At 39.3% G+C, this 19,442-nt stretch overlaps 1 protein-coding gene across 1 annotated transcript in view; it reads left to right on the forward strand.

Moving 5' to 3' along the window:
* rem2 (RAS (RAD and GEM)-like GTP binding 2) overlaps positions 1-19,442 on the forward strand; it is a 52,504-nt gene that overhangs the window by 27,206 nt on the left and 5,856 nt on the right. Inside the window, exon 4 of the mRNA NM_001123046.1 lies at positions 9,894-10,071. Coding sequence (NP_001116518.1) covers positions 9,894-10,071 — 178 coding nt within the window. The remainder of the gene's footprint in view (positions 1-9,893; positions 10,072-19,442) is intronic.

Below are 19,442 nucleotides of genomic sequence, written 5' to 3' on the forward strand. Positions count from 1 at the left end.
AACAAGACTGGACGCCTGTTCTAGAGACACCCAGGCCTGTAGGAACGAGGGGTCGCTCCAAGGGCTGAGGGCGCGGCGACACAGCGCAGTAACAGAGACTCGGTGTGCGCGCGCGTGCCATGCGCGTCTGGGGACTCGATCGTGAAGCCAGTGCTGAAGTGGTCTCATATAGAATAATCCGAGCGGCATGAAGCGGCTGCGGATGCCACATGCCCCAGGAGCCTCTGAAATAGTTTCAGTGGGACCACTATTTTACTGTCGAGCTCTCTCAGACAGTACAGCATCAGCTGAGCGCGCTCTCCGGAGAGGCGCGCTGCCATGGTGACCGAGTCCAGCTCCAGCCCGAGAGAAGAGATCCTCTGCACGGGGGCGAGTTTGCTCTTTTCTCGGTTGACCTGAAACCCCCACAGGTGGAAGTGCCAGAGCACTTTGTCTCTGTGCATAATCAACTCTGTGCATAATCAAAGAGAGGGCAAATTCAGCCAGTCGTAAAGAAATTGAGTATGCAGATGCCCGCGAGCCGAAGGGGCGCTGAGGCACCCTCCGCGGGCTTGGTGAGGACCCGCGGAGACAGAGAGAGCCCGAAGGGGAGGGCTTTGTATTGCCAAGCTCGACCTTCAAACGCAAACTGCAGAAACTGTCGGTGGCGAGGAAGAGTGGAGACATGGAAATACGCGTCCATCAGGTCTAATGCTGCAGACCAACCCAGAGGACGAACGCACCGGAGGATGCGCTTCTGCGTTAGCATTCTGAACGGCAGCTTGTGCAGGCAGCGGTTCAAAACGCGCAGATCTAGGATTGGCCGTAACCCACCGCTCTTTTTGGGCACGATGAAGCGTGGGCTGTAAAACCCGCTCTCCATCTCGGCTGGAGGGAGCGGCTCGATTGCATCCTTCGCCAGGAGGACAGCAATCTCCTCTCGCAAGACAGGGGCGGACAGGGGGCTGACCCTGGTGAATACACACCCGTGACTTGGGGGGCCGTTTCGCGAACTGAATCGCATAGCCGAGTCTGATTGTGCGTATGAGCCACCGCGAAGAGCTGGCCCGCGCTAACCAGGCAGGCAGAGCTCTCGCTAATGGACTCATCGCTACAATCGCTGACGTACCAGCAGTGGGGCAGCGCGGAGTGGGTGTGCTGATCCGGGAAGCTCGCGGGTCCCACGGAAAAGCTGGAGGTGAGATATTTTGCTCTCACTCCAAACCCGAGCTCCGGAGGGGAGGCTCGAGGGGTGGGAGAAAGGAGACCGTCCTCCCAGCGCTCGTGAGCCACTGGCGAAACGCACCGAATCTGCAAGCTAGAAAGCATAGCGTCCCAGACTGGCAGATTTCGGGCTGTCACATCTGGGGAAGTGAAAAGTGCCCTTTCATAATGTTTTCATGGCAGTAAAAAGTGCCGTTGGAAATGGGGCCCCGCCCTCCAGCGGGGAAAGAGCAAGTTCCCTCTTCTCCAGATGGCCTGTCCCAGGGGCGCTTCGCGGTCCGTTGCCGGACTTAGCGGCGTTCTGGGCAGGGGGGCTGCCTGCTTCCGAGGTGCCCGACGCGCTCGCTTCGCCGAAGGCGTGTGCGGGGGCGGAGCAGCTCTCGTAGGCGGGCGCCTTCGGCGAGGAGCAGGTATGAATGGCACGGCGGGCGGAGCGGGCTACGGACCGCTGATAAGACATCACCCACCAACTGCTCTCTCACCGCCTTGAATTCCTGGGTGAATTCACAGACAGTGTCGCCGAACCTGGCTGGGGATATGGGGAAGTCAAGAAAGCGGACTTTGTCGACTTTGCGCATATCAGCCAGGGGTGGCGCTCCTGGACCACTAATGTGGACATCGTCCTCCCCAACGCACACGCAGCGGACTCAGTAGTCCGAAGAGCTAAGTCGGCGGCGGTGCGAAGCTCGTAAGCCTGGGTTGGACCCACCCTCGTGCAGCTCGGCCAGCGCCTGCGCTTGGTAGCGCTGGTAGGTGGCTATCGCATGCAAGGCGGAAGCAGCCTGGCCCGCAGCTATGTAAGCTCTAGCTCCGAGGGAGGTAGATAACTTACAGGCTTTGGATGGGAGACGAGGCGAACCCGCCAAGAAGAGGCGCCGCGCGGATTTACCGCCATCGCGCACTCAACCTGAGGAATCGCCACATACCCCCTGGCTGTTTCACCGTCAAGAGTGGTTAGGGTGGAGGAACACGCAGCACGAGCAGAAAAAAGTGCTTTACAAGACCGCGTGAGCCTACTGTGCACCTCCGGGAAGAGGGGAACGCCCCTCTAGTCGGTCCGGCCGCGGAGCTGGGGGATAAACCATCTCCAACCCACGGCCGAAGCAGCCCGGGAAAGCACGGCTAACATGTCCGTTTCAGGATCCGTAGTGACAGCGCTCACCAGCCCGAAGGGGGCGAGCGGGTCTGGATCATCATCGGACAATGAAAGCCCACCCTCCGATGCCGCGGTGGACATCTGGTCTCCGGTGTCATCGGGCGTAAGGGCTACCATCTGTTAGACGGATCGCTTCCCCCGCCCGAAGCTTGGATGGAGCGCTTAGAGGAGCGGGAGGTCCGCGGGCCCGTGGGCGACGGATTATCTCTCGCTGAAACCCTCAGATCTGCCCGAGTGCCCGCTGCAGAGCAGGGGACAACTGGGGTGGTTCGCCCTTTTGCAAAGGCTAACCGCGATCTTGCGCAACAGTCATGGCATCGCAATGACGACATGAACTGCCCGCGAGCAGCGCATTAACATGCTGGACCCCCAGACATGTAACGCAGTGCCCGCGCCCATCATCCGAGGACAGGAAACCACCGCATCCAGAAACGCACAGTCGGAGCGCCGTCCTGATAAGGACGTGCTGCACGACTGTGTTGCTCTTTCTGTGAAGTTTGCAACTTTATACGCACCGCTCTGGAGGACCGGACCCAAAGAACGCCAGGCAAGGGAGAAACCCAGCTCGACCGTCTGCCACTGCGTGTACACACTCTGGACCGGGAGAATGCTCTCGTTCGCTCAGAATCGCTGGTCACAGCAGGAGGAACCCTCATCGACTCGATCAGAAAGTCTCTGAAGCGAAAAGGATAGCGTCTGCTGGCGCCAGGTGAGCTTATATACTCAGTTGATTGCTTATGCCGCTCACCTGCGCAGGCTTGCGCTGCCAATTCATTCTTAATTGGCCCGTTCAATACTCTTTCAGACAAGTAGCTTCTGAACCGAACCTCCCAATGCGTGGATTTTACAATCAAATCCACTTATAGTGCTGAAGTTCCTCCCGAAGGGGAACGCTGGACGTCCATTATGGTGAAGCTGCAGATGCAAGAAGGTCACTGGCAGGTGTACAGGCTGAGCCTTCAGGATCAATGCGGAGACTCGTCTGTCACTGGGGTATTTTAGGCATCAGTCTCATGCTCTCCACTCCTCCATAACCGCCACAGCATCTGCTCCGGATGCAACCTGGTTTAAGGTTATGGAGACCTCTAGAAGTCTTCTATAGTTGGTATCATCTCTTCACTGGACTTGGATCACGTCTATGGTGCTGCACATCTCCAGAGGCCTCAGGATGAGTATCCCCAGGTGGAAGTAGAGAGCAAAGAAAACAATTAGCATAGAGAAATGTCATTATTTTTTATTTTTATATTTCAACCTTGTAAGGTGTTGTTTTAAAATAAAAAAAAATTTGTTTAGTTGTACTGCTCAAACAACTTGTAAAATAGATTACATAGAAAAAGAGAAAAAAATAGAATACATCACAAAGATTCATGATAAAAGTTCTTCTTCAAATAAATAGTGCTATGATACGTTTGCCATATAGCTTTTCCATATGTAAAAGGAAGTAATTTGTGAAGTTAAACTGTTGATCAATTACAACTCGGATGTCCCTGGAAATCCTAGAAGTAATCATTGATTGCCTAGCTGGATGGCGAAATTGTGATGAAGTGTTGGCCAAGACCATAAGCATTTCTGTCTTGGCAGAGTTGATGCAGCAAGAAACGTCAGTCAGGCCAGCTGAAATGTGAGCAGCTAAAACAGGATCATCAGGCTTTAAAGAAAGGTACTGCATGACAGATCCTAGTGAAGTAGATGCAGAAGAGAAGTAATATAAGCACTGAGCTCTGAACCACTCCAGTATTTGCAACTTGGACACCTCACTCCTCCATGACACCCTGTAAGACCTTAGATTCTGAGAGATAAGAATAGAACTAGTGTGGTTCATAACATTACCCCTTGTCAGGAGGATTAGGAAGAAAATCTGGTGGTTAATCGTATATAATCCAACAAGATGGGAACTGATGATTTGGAAGCTGCTTTTGCTAGCCTCGGAGATTCAAATACAGAGAACAGTGCAGTCTTGTTTGAGTTTCCATATTTGAAGCCAGAGTGGGTAATCTCCTAGAGTTTGTTCTGTGCGAGAGAGGCAGAGAATTCGTAATACACAACTCCACAATGTGTTTATGCAATAAATGAAGTTCTAAAACTCCTAGGTTTAATTTGTGTCTCTAAAATAGTTGCGTTATCTAAAAAAAAAAAATTAATAAATAATGTTTTGCAACAACTATTACAGTTTACTGTGGTGTACTGTAGCTTTTCTAAATAGAAACTGTTACTCAAAACAATTTGACTTGTTGCCTTAATGAAGGTAGTTGTTTGCTGAAATGCGTAGGCACAGTTTTAAGGAATAACCATTTCAAAAAAGGATTTCTAGTATTTTTTTCACATTTTTCGAGTGCCTGATATTTGCTGTAAATTTGAAATTGAATTAGTCATTTAGACTGGACAACACTGAACAACTGATGTCCTGAATACACTCTGTTTGTGGCTTTATGTCAAAATTATCATATTTATAAAATTAACAGAAATTACACAGGTCATTACATGGACTTCAGTGTTGCTGTAGCACAAACAATAAAGCATGGCACTAGCATGCATACTAGCTGCATACTTTAAATTCAGTGCGAGTCTACAAATACTTTCTAAATATTTTTTAATTATTAATGATGAAAGTACTTGTTATTGTACCACTGGACTACAAAAATAACACGACATTGAGTGCATTTGTTTCCACTATCTTTTTTCAGCAGTGGTGGTTTTTACCATAGTATTTAGTTTTTATCCCTGTTCAAAAGTTCACACTTAGCTGATGATTGTTTATAAAGCATGTTTGGCATGCTTAGGAAGAAAGCCCTGAGCTCATAAAATCCTCTAGCCTGGGGCTCCCTCCTGTTTGCAGGGTGAGAGGGAGAGGGAAGTTTGAGCTCAGGTAGGTCTCAAGAACTCCCCTTCTTGTTTTGGCAAATGGCAGATTAGGCATTGCTATGAGGATATACTGCTGGTTAATCGCCCATCTATGGTGCCAATTTGGTTTGGTTAATGTACCTATATTCCATGTCCCGCTGGCATGCGGAGAACATGTAAACTCTGCACAGAACTGTCAAATGACCAGGGATGCGTTTCCCAAACAACCATATAACTCGAGGCTGAACTATCATAGTACGATGCATTTTTTTTGGAAAAGACTGATAGAGTGTTAAGTGTTTCTCAAAACCGTAGATTCCTCCCGTCATTTGAACCACTTTAGTTATAACAAATTATGTCCATAATGACGCTTTTAACGGCGTGGAGTAACAACTATTTTAAAGAAAAGCCCCAAAAAATTTTGTGCAAATTATATTTTTGTACACGCACACGCATTTAAAAAAAATCCAATATTAGTTTTGGTAAAAACACGCACTCCTTTTTCATATTAATTGAAATATATGCAAACGGCTCATACAGAATGTTTTCTCTACAAATATTATTAAGAATATTTCATATTTTATTTTAAAAGAATCTCATATATAAATCATATAAATCGTTGATGGTAATTTACAGTTGGCCATTTAGTAAGAAATTTAAAAAATCCTTTAATAATAATTATTATTATTAGATTTATTTTTAATATTAAGTAGGATCTTGTTTATTTTTTATTTTATTTATTGTAAAAATCTACTTTTAGAATTTGGCACATTGAAACCACTGCACAGTGTTCTAATCAATAGGCCCATGTCATATACAGTACAGATACATTTCTTAATAATTAAGCTACTAACAATTTAAAAGGTTAATGTATGTTATATATTTTTGTTTTCACAAGCTTTGGAGAAGTAATGTAAATTCTGCTTTTAAATAACAGGTCACCTATAGCTTTCGTCAAGTGCACTACGAAGGGAGCACAACTGTCAATATGAAGATCGCTAAAACTGAACTGTAAAATTACTTTGAATGCAAATTCCGCGGAAGAGAGGTGATTTTAATAGTTCTTTTCAATGAAGTGTTTTGTTCAGATGTTTTAATTGCAACAACATACAAAATCTATTTTACGGACACATACAAGCAGTTTATAACATTACATGTTTGTATAAAAAGCATCATGCTGTGCGGATAAGCATTTAGCTGGATTAGCCTGCCTAGTTCTCATAAAGCTGCTGTTATAGGGTAAAACACTATACAGACTATTTCAGCATTTATTATGATTGCTGGATTTAATAATCTAAATCTGCACAAGAACACAAAAAAGAAGTTGGCAGGCATATTTGCTGACAGCATGGTGGGGATTTGTGTGTGTGTGTGTGTGTGTGTGTGTGTGTGTGTGTGTGTGTGTGTGTGTGTGTGTGTGTGTGTGTGTGTGTGTGCGTGTGTGTGTGTTTCATGACCAAAATCACTCAGTTTGTCAGATAAAAAGCAATATAGTAAGAGTGTGTTGCATCACTACTGTAAGTTGTTAATTTTCACGTTCACACCTGCTTGTGTGCACACAGATCCATTTAAAGCTATCATTTTGTGTGTATATCCTACCACGAAAGGACAGACAATGACAGATGGGTCTATATAATGGTGGCGAGAGCTGGATGTTGGTAGTCAGACACCACTGTACGCTCTGCTTTCGCTGATGGAAAGACCTTTTACTTTTCCCGTACGGCCCCAGAGAGCCCTTCCATCAAACAGTATTGACCGTGTCGTGCTGTCTTCACCACTCATCAAGATACATGTCTGCTCCTCCAAGGAGAAGACCTCCTACGTGCCCTTCCTGTGTGAGGTTTTGGCAGGTGGCTTTTGCTTCCGCCCCAGTAGACTCTTTCCTCCAGAGAAACTCCGTGTTTCTGAGGCACTGTGAATCTCACGCTCCAGGGCCGAGTGCGATTGGCTCGGCTGCAATGTGAATTTTTTAGGCAGCTCTCCAGAGGGCTGGAATTCGCCTTCGGGGACGCGAGGATGTAGGACACAGGCTTTCCATCTATTTATCCGTTCCGTTTTCTGTTTCGGAGATGAAATAGGAAGCCGTCCACAGGGGATCGAAGCTTTTCTTTCTTCTCTTAGTTCATTAAAGATAGAGACGACAGCCGCCCTGTCATAGCTGTCACGAAGAGAGAGGCCGACCTCGGTGTGGCTGTACTTTGACACTTTAATGTGTTTGTGATAATGTACAGTGATGTTCTCGAGGGGTAAACGCTTGACTGGGGCATCTGCTGGCGGTTTGAACACACCTGAGCTCTGCTGCGGCAGCGGCTGTAAAACTGGGCGCTGGAACAACAAAACAGCCATCATAGATTTGAGGTTATCCTTCTTAAATCCCTGTTAATCCTCTTTTTCATGGACACAAACACTCAAGAGCTAACAAAAATGGCCCTCCTCTTATTACTGACCTACTGTACCATTGAAAAATAATCATCAGTAAATTGCCTGCTTATGAAACAGTTAGTTCAACTAAAAATGAATATGTTTTTCCTCATCCACATGTTTTTCTAAACCTATAAGACAATTCAGGGAACAATTTCTATAGAGCCTGTTTATAATGTACTGTAAATGTACTTTTAATGTATTGCACGTTTGATAAATGCATAATTTCTTTAGCCATTAAAGGTATGAAAACTGTTACTGGGGCGGTACCTTTTCAAAAGGTACATGTTTGTTCCTGATGGGTTCTAATTGGAACCTTTTTTTGTTTCAAAAAGTGAAACTTGTGTGTTATATAAGTTCACTACACACAAAAGGAACTATGTTAAGCTTTTAATTGTTTCAATTTGATGATTATGGATTAAAAAAGAAAAAAAATCCCAAATCCATTATTTCACACAATTAGAATATCATGACAACATTCAACATTGTAGGCTCCCTGTGTCTTAGTGTAGTCTGCTAATTAATACAAAGCTTTGAAATTGTCTCAGTCTGGCTTAGTCGGCTTCAGAATCATGGGGAAGTCTTGATGGTTGTGCAGAAGACCATCATTGGAACCCTCTATAAGGAGGAAAAGTCTCAAAAGGCAATTGCTAAAGAAACTGGATGCTCTCAGAATGCAGTATCTAAGCATATTAATAGAGTGTTAAGAGGAAGGGAATATGTGGCTGAAAAAGGTGCACAAGTATGACCGCAGTCTTAAGAGGATTGTCAAGCAAGGGCAACTAAGTCTGGTGTCAGATCATCAAGATCCATCACATACAGACATATTCATGACATGGACTACAGCTGTAGGATTCCATGTGTCTAGCCACTCCTGTACTAAAAACAATGTTAGAAGCATCTGTGCTGGGCTAAAGAAAATAGAAAAAGTACTGGTCTGTGGTCCAGTGGTCCCAAGTCCTCTTTTTAGATGAAAACAAATTTTTTGTATTTCATTTGGAAATCAAGATCCCGGAGTCTAGAGGAAGAGCAGAGAAAAACATAAGTCAAGCTGCTTAAAGTCCATTGTGAAGTTTGAAAGTCAGTGATGTTTTGGAGAGCCATGTCAAATGCTGGTGTGGGTCCATTTTCTTTTATCAAGTCTACAGTCAATGCAGCTTGATACCATGAGGTTTTAGAGCACTTCATGCATCCTGCTGCCGACAAGCTTTTTTAAGATTATAATTGTATTTTCCAGCAGGAATGGGGACCTGCACACAGTGCCAAAGCTACCAGTACCTGGTTTAATAGCCATGGCATGCCTGTTCTTAATTGGCCAGGAAACTCACCAGACTAAAACCCTATTGAAAATCTATAGGCTATTGTCAAGAGGAAGATGAGGGAACAGAGACCCTCAAATGCAGACAAGCTGAAGGCCGATATCAAGGCAACTTGGGCTACCATAACACCTCAACTGTGTCAAAGGCTGATCGCCTCCATGCCACACTACTTTGCTGCTGTAATTAGTGCAAAAGGAGATCCAACAGAGTACTGAGGATATAATACAGTACATTTACATGCTTTTCAGAAGCCAACATTCTTTTTTTATTGGTCACATGAATTTTCTTTTTCTTTAAGCCTTAATCGTTTAAATTAAAACAAATAAAGGCTTGAAATATTTCACTTTGTGTGTAGTGAACTAATATAACACACAAGGTTCACTTTTTTTAAACAAATTATTGAAATAAATGGACTTTCCATCGATATTCACATTTTTTGGTACTTGTGTATAATATATACTGTACCAATGTTTGTTCATCTTTGGAACACCAATTTTTAAGAAGTCTGAGAGGTTTCTGAGAGATTGAAAGTTAAAAATAACGTTGATTCTAAATAATTGTACAAAAATTTTAATTAAAGTTCTTTATTACAGTAATTTTAAAGCATTTTACAAGAAGAACCAAGATCATTTAAGGTTTTTTACACATACAAACATTGATCAGTGAACTTACTGTAAACCTGCTTGCTAGAGCTAGAGCTTCCATAACCAAAATTTGAATGCCAATGTTTGCACAATGGTATTCATATAAGAGTATTCAGGGAATAGACTTTTAGTGAAAGGAGAGAAATCTCTCAGATTTGATTAAAATATCTTCATCTCTGTTCTGAAGATGGACATATTTCTTATGGGTTTGTCTCAGCATGTGGCTGAGTATATTATATCTTGGCTTTTAATCACTTGTGGCTGAGCTCTGCTGTAATTGGTGTGCCTGTGATCTGATTTGATTGGCAGGAGCTGTCTACCCTGCAGTGTGAGGTGTGCATCCTGGTGTTCTCCCTGACGGACAGGCGCAGTTTCCACCGGATCGCTCAGCTCCGCCTGCTCCTGAGAGAGTCGCTGCCGCACACCCCCATCATCCTAGTGGGAAACAAGAGCGACCTTGTGCGCTCCCGTGAGATCAGCACCGAGGGTAGGCCTGGTTTTAATCTACTCTATGTCCTTGAGCTACACATCCCATAATTCATCACGATTAACAATTTTCAAGAGCTGGCATATATTGGAGAGAAATTAAAGGAAAGTGGAGTAGGTCAAATAATGTTTTAGAATGAACGAAATATAGTAAGAATCTGTAAAGATCAAGATAGACTGATTGTAATATAAAGGAATGACAGAAATAGCTATTTCATTTTTTTTCATTGAATATAAAAAATACTACTATGACTGTAATATTATTAAATAGACTGTTTTCTGTTTAATATGTTTTAAAATGATTTTATATGATGGTAAAGATTAATACACTTTTCCTAACATCGGTGTCAAGGACACATTTTTTGCCTAATTTTATACGTTTTATAAAACTAGCCTTTTTTTTTTTTGGACTAATTTTATACTTTTTTGTCTAAAACCATGTTTTGTAAAGTAAAATTTTAAAATGTTAAGTACCACCAAGATATATATATATGTATGTGTATATATATATATATATATATATATATATATATATATATATATATATATATATATATATATATATACACATATATATATATATATATATATATATATATATATATATATATATATATATATATATATATATATATATATATATATATATATATATGTATGTGTGTGTGTGTGTATGTATGTGTATGTATGTATGTATGTATGTATGTATGTATGTATGTATGTATATATATATATATATATATATATATATATATATATATATATATATATATATATATATATATATATATATATATATTCATTAAATATTTTCTTTTCGGATTAGTCCTTTTATTAATAAGGGGTCACCACAGCGGAATGAATCAACAATTTATCCAGCATATGTTTTACGCTGCGGATGCCCTTCTAGCTACAACCCATCACTGGGAAACATCCATACACACTCATTAACACACATACACTACGGACAATTAAGCTTACCCAATTCACCTATAACACATGTCTTTGGACTTGTGGGGGAAAACGGAGCACCCGGAAAATAATAATATATGAGTAATATATGAGTGGAATAAATGAGTGGAAATCATTATACTCTATTTTGTGTTATGTTATTTGTGATATTTATAATACAAGCTAATTCTTTGTGTGTATGTGTGCGTTTAGTGTGCATGCATGTTAGTGTGTTTGTGTGTTAGGCTTCTTAATTTTAGTCGTCACTTTTTCAAAGGCTGACCATTTCACAGCATACGTTTAATCAAAATGTAATCTAGTTCAAATTAGAAAGCACAGATTAGTCTCTAATTCTAAACAAATCTAAAAATGAAGTCTGTGCATTAGAGATAAAATGAAATGGAAGCAGTAAGAGATCTTTTTTTTGGTATAGTTAAATATTTGATCAATTCACTTGACTTTTGAGCTAAATCTGAATGTGAGTGTGATCGTAACATGCAAAGCGAAACTTGCATGGTTCACTTTTAGATCAATTGCATGCATTTAGAAAATAATAATGGGAAAAAAATGTATGGGATGTATAAAAAGGTTGTACTGACTTTCAGTACAGCGCTTTTTGCGTATGTACGCCATATATATCAACAGGTATTTTATTTCACAAAAGATCCCCTGTGGTCCACCTCTGTCTCTCGCACTTGTGAGTCATCTATATTAACCTTGCCTCTGTGACTCAGCTTTTGTCTAAATGCTTCTATCTCCATCTGGCTGTATTTATATAAGAGGCTTCGTGGATTCCTGGCAAGAAAAATCACTCAGCTTATCGGCATAGAGCAGGTGCTGCTAGGAGACGTGCATTTGTAAAGTAGACACATTAGCGGCCGATAAGAAATATAGATTCTCTGTGCTGGTGTTTTTTCAGCAGGGCAGACACTGCTGTATTTCAGATACCAGTTCAACAGATATATTTACGTTTTAAAGCCTAATCAAATGCTTATTGAATTGCTTTCAGACTTTTCAGTTCCTGTGATTTCTCCACAGCATTTTTAAGTAGCATATGTATTTAGCATATTTTGAAATTAACACCTACCAGCCTGCCAAATGGTGGTAAAAATCTCTATTACTTTGTATGGAATTAGTCAGTGTCCTACCCCTAAATGGAACCTCAAATATGAGCAAATTAAGACATAAAGAAAAACAATTGGCACTTCTTTAATATCCATTCATTCATTCATTCATTCATTAATTCCTTCATTCATTTTCTTTTCGGCTTAGTCCCTTTATTAATCTAGGGTCACCACAGCGGAATAAACCACCAACTTTTCCACCATATGTTTTACGCAGCGGATGCCCTTCCAGCTGCAACCCCTCTCTGGGAAACATCCACAAAAAGGCCTACAGCATTGCTTAAACAGTTGAGGTTAAACATTGCTTACAGCATTGCTTAAACATGACGAGATGCATTACATTTTGAACTAAGTTTGTTATGTTTCAATGTTTTCATAAAAATGTGCAGTTCACCCAAAAATTTACATTGTGTCATGATTTTGTTTACAAACAAACGTGGAAACATTTACTCACCCTTGACTGGTTCTAAATCCATTTGATTTTCTTTTTTTCTTATGAACAAAAAAATAACATATTTTGAAAAATGTTGAAAAATGTTGGAAACCAGTAACCATTGACAACCACAGTAGGAAAAACAAATACTAGTCAATACTATGAAGTAAAAAAAGAGTTATGGGAGAACTATGGGTGAACTATTGCTTCATATAATATATGTGGGTTGAAATGCCCATTTTTATAGTGAATTTAAGACTTCTGGATGCTTCTGGTATGCATCTTCAGTTTAATGAGTATATTGATATTGTTTTTGATCCACAAATCTCAAGGTCAGTTTTTAAATCTATGTTGTTTCAGTTGATGCATGAATATAATTTCACGAGACATTATATTATGTGGCTTTTTTTACATTGAATTTGAGGCTTTTTGATTTATACATCTTCATTTTACTGAGCATATTGATGCTGTTTTTGATCCTCAAATGTGCACAAAAGGTCAGTTTTTTTTTAATCTATGCTGTTTCAGTAGATGGATGAATATATTATATTATATTATATTATATTATATTATATTATATTATATTATATTATATTATATTCATTTTTATCAGAAAATTTATTACAAAACAGTTATGATGCAGTTTGACGTGTCTTGACAGATCACTGTAGATGCGCCACAGTTCATTCAGCACTTGACTGCGAATTAATGTGATCATTTCTTCATGTTTACTAAAAGTTAAAGGACCAAATAAACATGAATGACCATCTCTGAGTATTCATTTCTTGGTTAGTGTTTTAACCATGGAAGAACATTGGTAATGTAAATATTATAAAGCTTATGAATATTACACTGCAAAAAATGTAAGAAGGGTCTGGCTACACTGCAAAAAATGCTTTTCTTACTTAGATTTTTTTTTGTCTTGTTTCTAGTCCAAATATCAAAAAGTTCTTAATTCGAGAAGAATTTTTCTAGACAAGCAAAACATTTTGTCTAGTTTTAAGAAACAATCTGCTGATATTTGGACAACAACCAAGACACAAAATCTAAGTAAGAAAAGCATTTTTTTGCAGTGTACAGACCGGATGCAGATGAGCTGCATGCTTCACTTATAATGCGCACACCTAACTTTACCCCTCACAGTGATGTCACTAATTCCGTTGAGTGCACTGTGTCTGAGACTGCGTATCTGAGCTTGCATATGCAAGTCTGCAGCCAGATACTATTGAAAAATACTTTTCTTACTTTTTTTTTTATTTCTAGTCCTAATGTCAAAGAAAACTTAAATCAAGAAGCATAGATTGAAAAAAAATATATATTGTTTTGTTTTCTGAAATGATTTATTGATTTTTTAAAAATTTCTCTGGCAATAGGGTAAGTAAAATAATCTTATTTCAAACCAAAACAAGATCATTTTATTTACCCCATTGGCATATTATTTTGTTTGTTTAAAGGGGAAACCCACTTAAAGGAGCAGTAGTTGATCTGCCAGAATGCTAATGTTAGCATCATTTTGAAAATTTATGTCCCTACATCAGACCTACCCTCATTTTGAAAATTTACATCCAAAGCTACACTTCCTTAAGTCATGAACGCGTGAACGCAAACCAAATAGATGACGATTCGATGATGATAGACCATCTTATATAACACCAAATCATGTCATTCACCAGTTAGAAAACTCTGTTTAGACTTACATTTTGTCCAGCATAGTTGTTGACAGGCCAGCAGGTGCAGGCTGACATTGGGGTAAAGTTGGTTCTGCCAATGACTTTAAAATACAACATTTTTCACAGTCAATTAAGTTAGGTCATACCTACACACTATTTCAGACCCAATATTCAAAGTAATGTTAGAGAGGGAGTGTGTCACAGGTTGAAACTGTTCAAAAATGAACAAATGTGCGAATATAAACCAAACTTCACTTCAGCAAAGCTGGTTAAGTCGAAGAGCGCTATTAACTTATGTTTCTTTATTAAACGAAATAAAAATCAGATCCAATAACAGCTAAAAACAGAAATAGACTGTAATCTTTTTACATTACACTTATGTTACCATTACAAAGAGTTACTTTTCATTTTCAATTGTGCTCGCTGATCCTCATACATCGCTGGTATTTTCTCCTTTTACACTTGAACAACTAAATGAATGCTTAGGTCTATTTAACTGACTATATTATCAATGCTGTAAAAGGTACTCCATGAACTTAAAACTAGTCTTTTGATGCTCATTTTAATTGGCTGAAACACACCTCTGTGCAAATAAACCTATTCATAAACAAGAACACAGTCTACTTAAGCTTTGCGTGACTAAAATAGTTTTGAAACATACCTGTCTAAAAGTAATACTTCTGCCATGGTGTCATCCTTCTGATCATTATTTTGAACTGCATAACATCTTTGAAAAACCATCTTTCTTTTCATGGATACAAGGCCACGTTGGTCTTTCAGAAAGAAGTTGAGGTTTATGCTGAGTTTACGTTTTAGTTTTAAAATGGCGTTTTAGAAGGAAAATGATCCACATCCACACTGGCGTTTCACCTAGCATTTCTAAACAGCTCTCTGTCCACACTATACTGCTGAAAAACGCACATCACGTCACCATACACACACACACACACACACACACACACACACTCTGGCATGCGCTGCAGCGATGAGAGCTGTGCATTCATCAAGGATTCTGTACCGCTGGATCTAATCTCACTATATTTGTTAAACATGATATTTAATTCATCTTGTTGTCTATATCTAATGACATATCCCCCCGACTTTGGTCTTCTCAATCTATTACTTGTTCTCAGATAATGTGTTTTGGCTGAGTGGAAAGATACGTTAATACATTAATTTATGTAAACACTTACACTGATTCTGCACATTTGATTGATTGCTTGCCTTCAATTCCTAAAATGTATAAACTTATTGTACGTTATACTTTTATAATCGGCATTATTGATTATTAAAACTGATATTCAACTAAAGAAACGGGGTATGTTTCGTATTTTCAAGGAAAATTATAGGAGGCCGTTAATGTTATAGACTCTGTTTTGTTATAAATATGCACACAGTGAAGATGACGCTCATATACATATGCAGCTACGTGACTCCTCAACATGTTTAGTGTCTGTAAAACAACATAGCCAGGGTGATGTGAATGAGGTTATAAAGTACACGGTTCCCTTTGAAGATTTACCCGATGTATCCTCAGGAGTTTATTTTCCATATCAATTTTGCGAAGTCTGAATTACAAGGAAAGGATTTAAGACTGAAAATTGTGCACTTGTATTGAGGAAAAAGCCCCAATCAGATCACAGGCGAATGTCTGCAGCCCCGCCTCCATTTTTAGATGTCTCCATTTTCACCCATCCACACTAACACGGAGCAGCAGCATTTTAAAATGAAAACAGCCTCTTCATTGTTTTCAAAAAGCTTTAAGTGTGGACGGAAGCCGCAAACGTAGCAAAACTTGTGCGTTTTAAAACTAAAACGTATTAGGGTAATCGGGGCCTCGATCTTTCAGCTGTAGATCCATGCGTCATGTGCAAATGACAGAGCTGTCTGCTTGTACAGACTGGGCAGAAATACAAATTTAAATTTGTTGACTGACAGTTTGAGTTACCTGTCGTAATTGAATTATTTGCCCGCCTGATCATTTTTAATTTGATGAATATTTTTTAGCCTTATGCAGAATATAAAAATATAAATCTAAATACACTAAGATCATTTACTTTAATCATCACTATTGGAATGTGAAGAGACTTTTATCTAGCACAACAAAAAATGTTTCTGAAGACAATCACCTTCTTACTATTTCTGAAAACATAATTCAATTGTCTAGAACATTTTTTGATCTTTGGAGTAGAATCAAGACTAAAAAAAGCTTTTATGCAGTGATCTAACTTGTTACTTCATGAAATCTATCTTGAAAGTGTGACTATGATTTCTGCAAAAGATTCGTAATGCGACACATTTCAACTAAAATATGCAGTATTTATCCTAAAACTCAGATTGCACAAAAATGGCCATGTGTGTCCCTCATAATGGCTTCTCGCAACTTCCACAGACATGCAGCATCTCTCTCTCTCTCTCTCTCTCTCTCTCTCATCACTCACTCTTCTTTTCTTCTAATCTGTTTGTCATTCTTGGCATGTTTAGGACTTTTTTATGTGTGCTCTATTATCTCTCACACACAATGTGTTGGTGTTACTATCTTAATGTGTGTGCGTGCAAGTGCACCAATGCTGGTACATGCACTCAAATTCTCTCTCTCACACCTTTCTTTCTGTAATTCTCTCCTTCGCCTGTGTGCTGAAGTGAACCCCCAGTGCCATGTGTATGCAGAACCGTGATAAGGAGGATAAGGAAAGAGGACACTGAAGCTTAGTCTGTTCAGTAATCATCACGAAAAAATGGTATGCAGGCACTTTTGTGTATTAGAGCAGATAACAGGGCGTTTCCCGAGGAGGATGACATCAGAGGTGCTCTGTTCTTTAGGACAATTACATCCTGCATAAGCTGTATTCTTCTGTTTCAGTCCAATGACTTTGATGCTAATATTCTGTTGCTATGACCAACAAAATTGGGCAAAGCATTTGGCATCAATATCAATATACTTGTGTTTTCTGTATACTTACAGTGCATTTACATCATTTACATTTAGTATTTAGTGCTGAATGGAGATAGAATTTGGAGTATATACTGTAAATCTCTGTGGACATTAGTCTAATCATTTAATTTTTTGGTTCAGTCTCTTCATGTTTTCATATTCAACACCATCACTTTACTCTGCCGTTGGTCACCAACATGGCAATGACTACATTTTTACATTGTCAGAAGAAAATGTAAGTGGCACCATGATGTGATGTGGGTGGTTGCAAAGGTCGTGATACGCAGTTGCAAAGAGGTTCAGAGTGGTTTTTAGTGTCTTGCTGTGGTGCTCCGGCTGGTTTTTAGAGCATTTCTAGGGTGTTCAGAGTGCTTTGGAGGGGATAATCTGTTGGATGCAATTGGAGTTTGCATTAGAATTGTTACATGGCGTTGTAGCTTTTTTATTTAATATTTTACAACTTCTTTTTACCAAATGATTCACATATATAGTAAGTCATAAGTAGTAAGATCAATTCTGATGTTTGTGAATGTTGTGAAACTTTTATTTCATTCATATCTTAAATGTATTAATAACAAGTTTGTATTGTAAAATTATTATTGTTCTTGAAATAATAGTTCAGCTAAAAAAGAACATTCTGTCATTTACCCTTTCTTGACTTATTCTTCAACCTATTTGAGGTTTCTTTCTTCTGTTAAACTCAAAATAAGATATTTTGAAAAATGCTGGTAGCAGGTACCCATTGACGTCTATAGGAGATAGCATTCTTTAAAATGTCTTCTTTCGTGTTCAACAGAAGACAGAAAGTCATAAAGGTTTACAACCGCATAAGGGAGACTAAATATTCATTAATTCATTTTTCTTCGGTTTAGTCCCTTTATTCACCAGGGGTCACCACAGCAGAATGAACCACCAACTTATCCAGCATATGTTTTACATAGCGGATGCCCTAGTACCTGGCAACACCCATACACACTCACAGATATACACTATGTCCAATTTAGCTTATTCAATTCATCTGTAGTTCATGTCTTCAGACTGTGGAGGAAACCCACAAGAACAAGGGGAGAACATGCAAACTCTACACAGAAATACCAACTGGCCCAGCAGGGACTCGAAAAAGCGACCTTGAAGACTAAATAATTAAATTTATTTCATTTTTAGGTAAACTATACTTTTAAATTGAGCAAAAGTTTTGAACATTGACAATACGAAAAAATATTTCTTAATTCACCAACTTGACATTCAAATAATTCCAGAACGATCAGTGACACTGAAGACTAAAGTAATTGTTGCTATCACAATAAAAACATTTAAAATATATATTTTAAAAATAGTTATTTTTATATTGTAATAGTATTTCACAACATTGCTGCTTTTCCTGTTAAATAAAGTAAATAAATGCAGGCTAGGTGGGCATAAGAGACTTATTACTAAAGATGACTAAATGTTAGCATTATAGAAGCGCTATTTCAGATACGTTTGTTGTTATTGCATACCACCAAACATTTTTAGGGAAAAAAAAAACATAAGAATTTCAAATATTTTGCTTATGTATTTACATTATCCCAAATGTGTTGAAGAATGTTCAATTCCAATGAAATAAGCAATTTTAAGTAGTGACACAAACATTGTCCTGTGTTTGGCCTTGCTAATGACTAAATTCATTCATTCTCCATTGGCATAGTCTCTTGTTTATCAGGGGTCGCCACAGGAAAATGAACCGGCAACTTATCCAGCATATGTTTTACGTAGTGGTCCTTTCAGCTACAACCCAGTTCTGGCTAATGTCATCTTTTGCTTTCGATTTCTGGTTTGGTTACATAGAAAACAGGGAAACACCAAAGAAGCTTTAAAGAGGACCTATTGTGCAAAAATCACTTTTATAAAGGGTTTAAAACAACAGTCTTCTTCTTATGGTAAAAAATTTACTTATTTTTTTTTTTTATTATCACAGTTCTGAAAAACAATCTGCAGAGACACTTTGATTGACATTCTTTCTTTGTACGTGTCATCAGAGTGGAAAAGCTCCGCTTATTAGTGATGATCTCTCCCTCATTAGCATAAGATGTCTTGTTTTTGAAACTGCCACTATGCTAACACATGAGCATTTGTAGCTCTGCCCTCTTTTGAAAAAGAGCACAATCTCATTTGAATTAAAAGTGACAATAGCACAATTAGGATCAATGCCTAAAAGGGGCAGTTTCAAAGAGTTCTAAAAATTATATGTGGGGTATTTTGAGCTGAAACTTCACCAAC

The sequence above is a fragment of the Danio rerio genome, chromosome 2, assembly GCF_049306965.1.
Source record: "Danio rerio strain Tuebingen ecotype United States chromosome 2, GRCz12tu, whole genome shotgun sequence".
Classification (NCBI taxonomy): domain Eukaryota; kingdom Metazoa; phylum Chordata; class Actinopteri; order Cypriniformes; family Danionidae; genus Danio; species Danio rerio.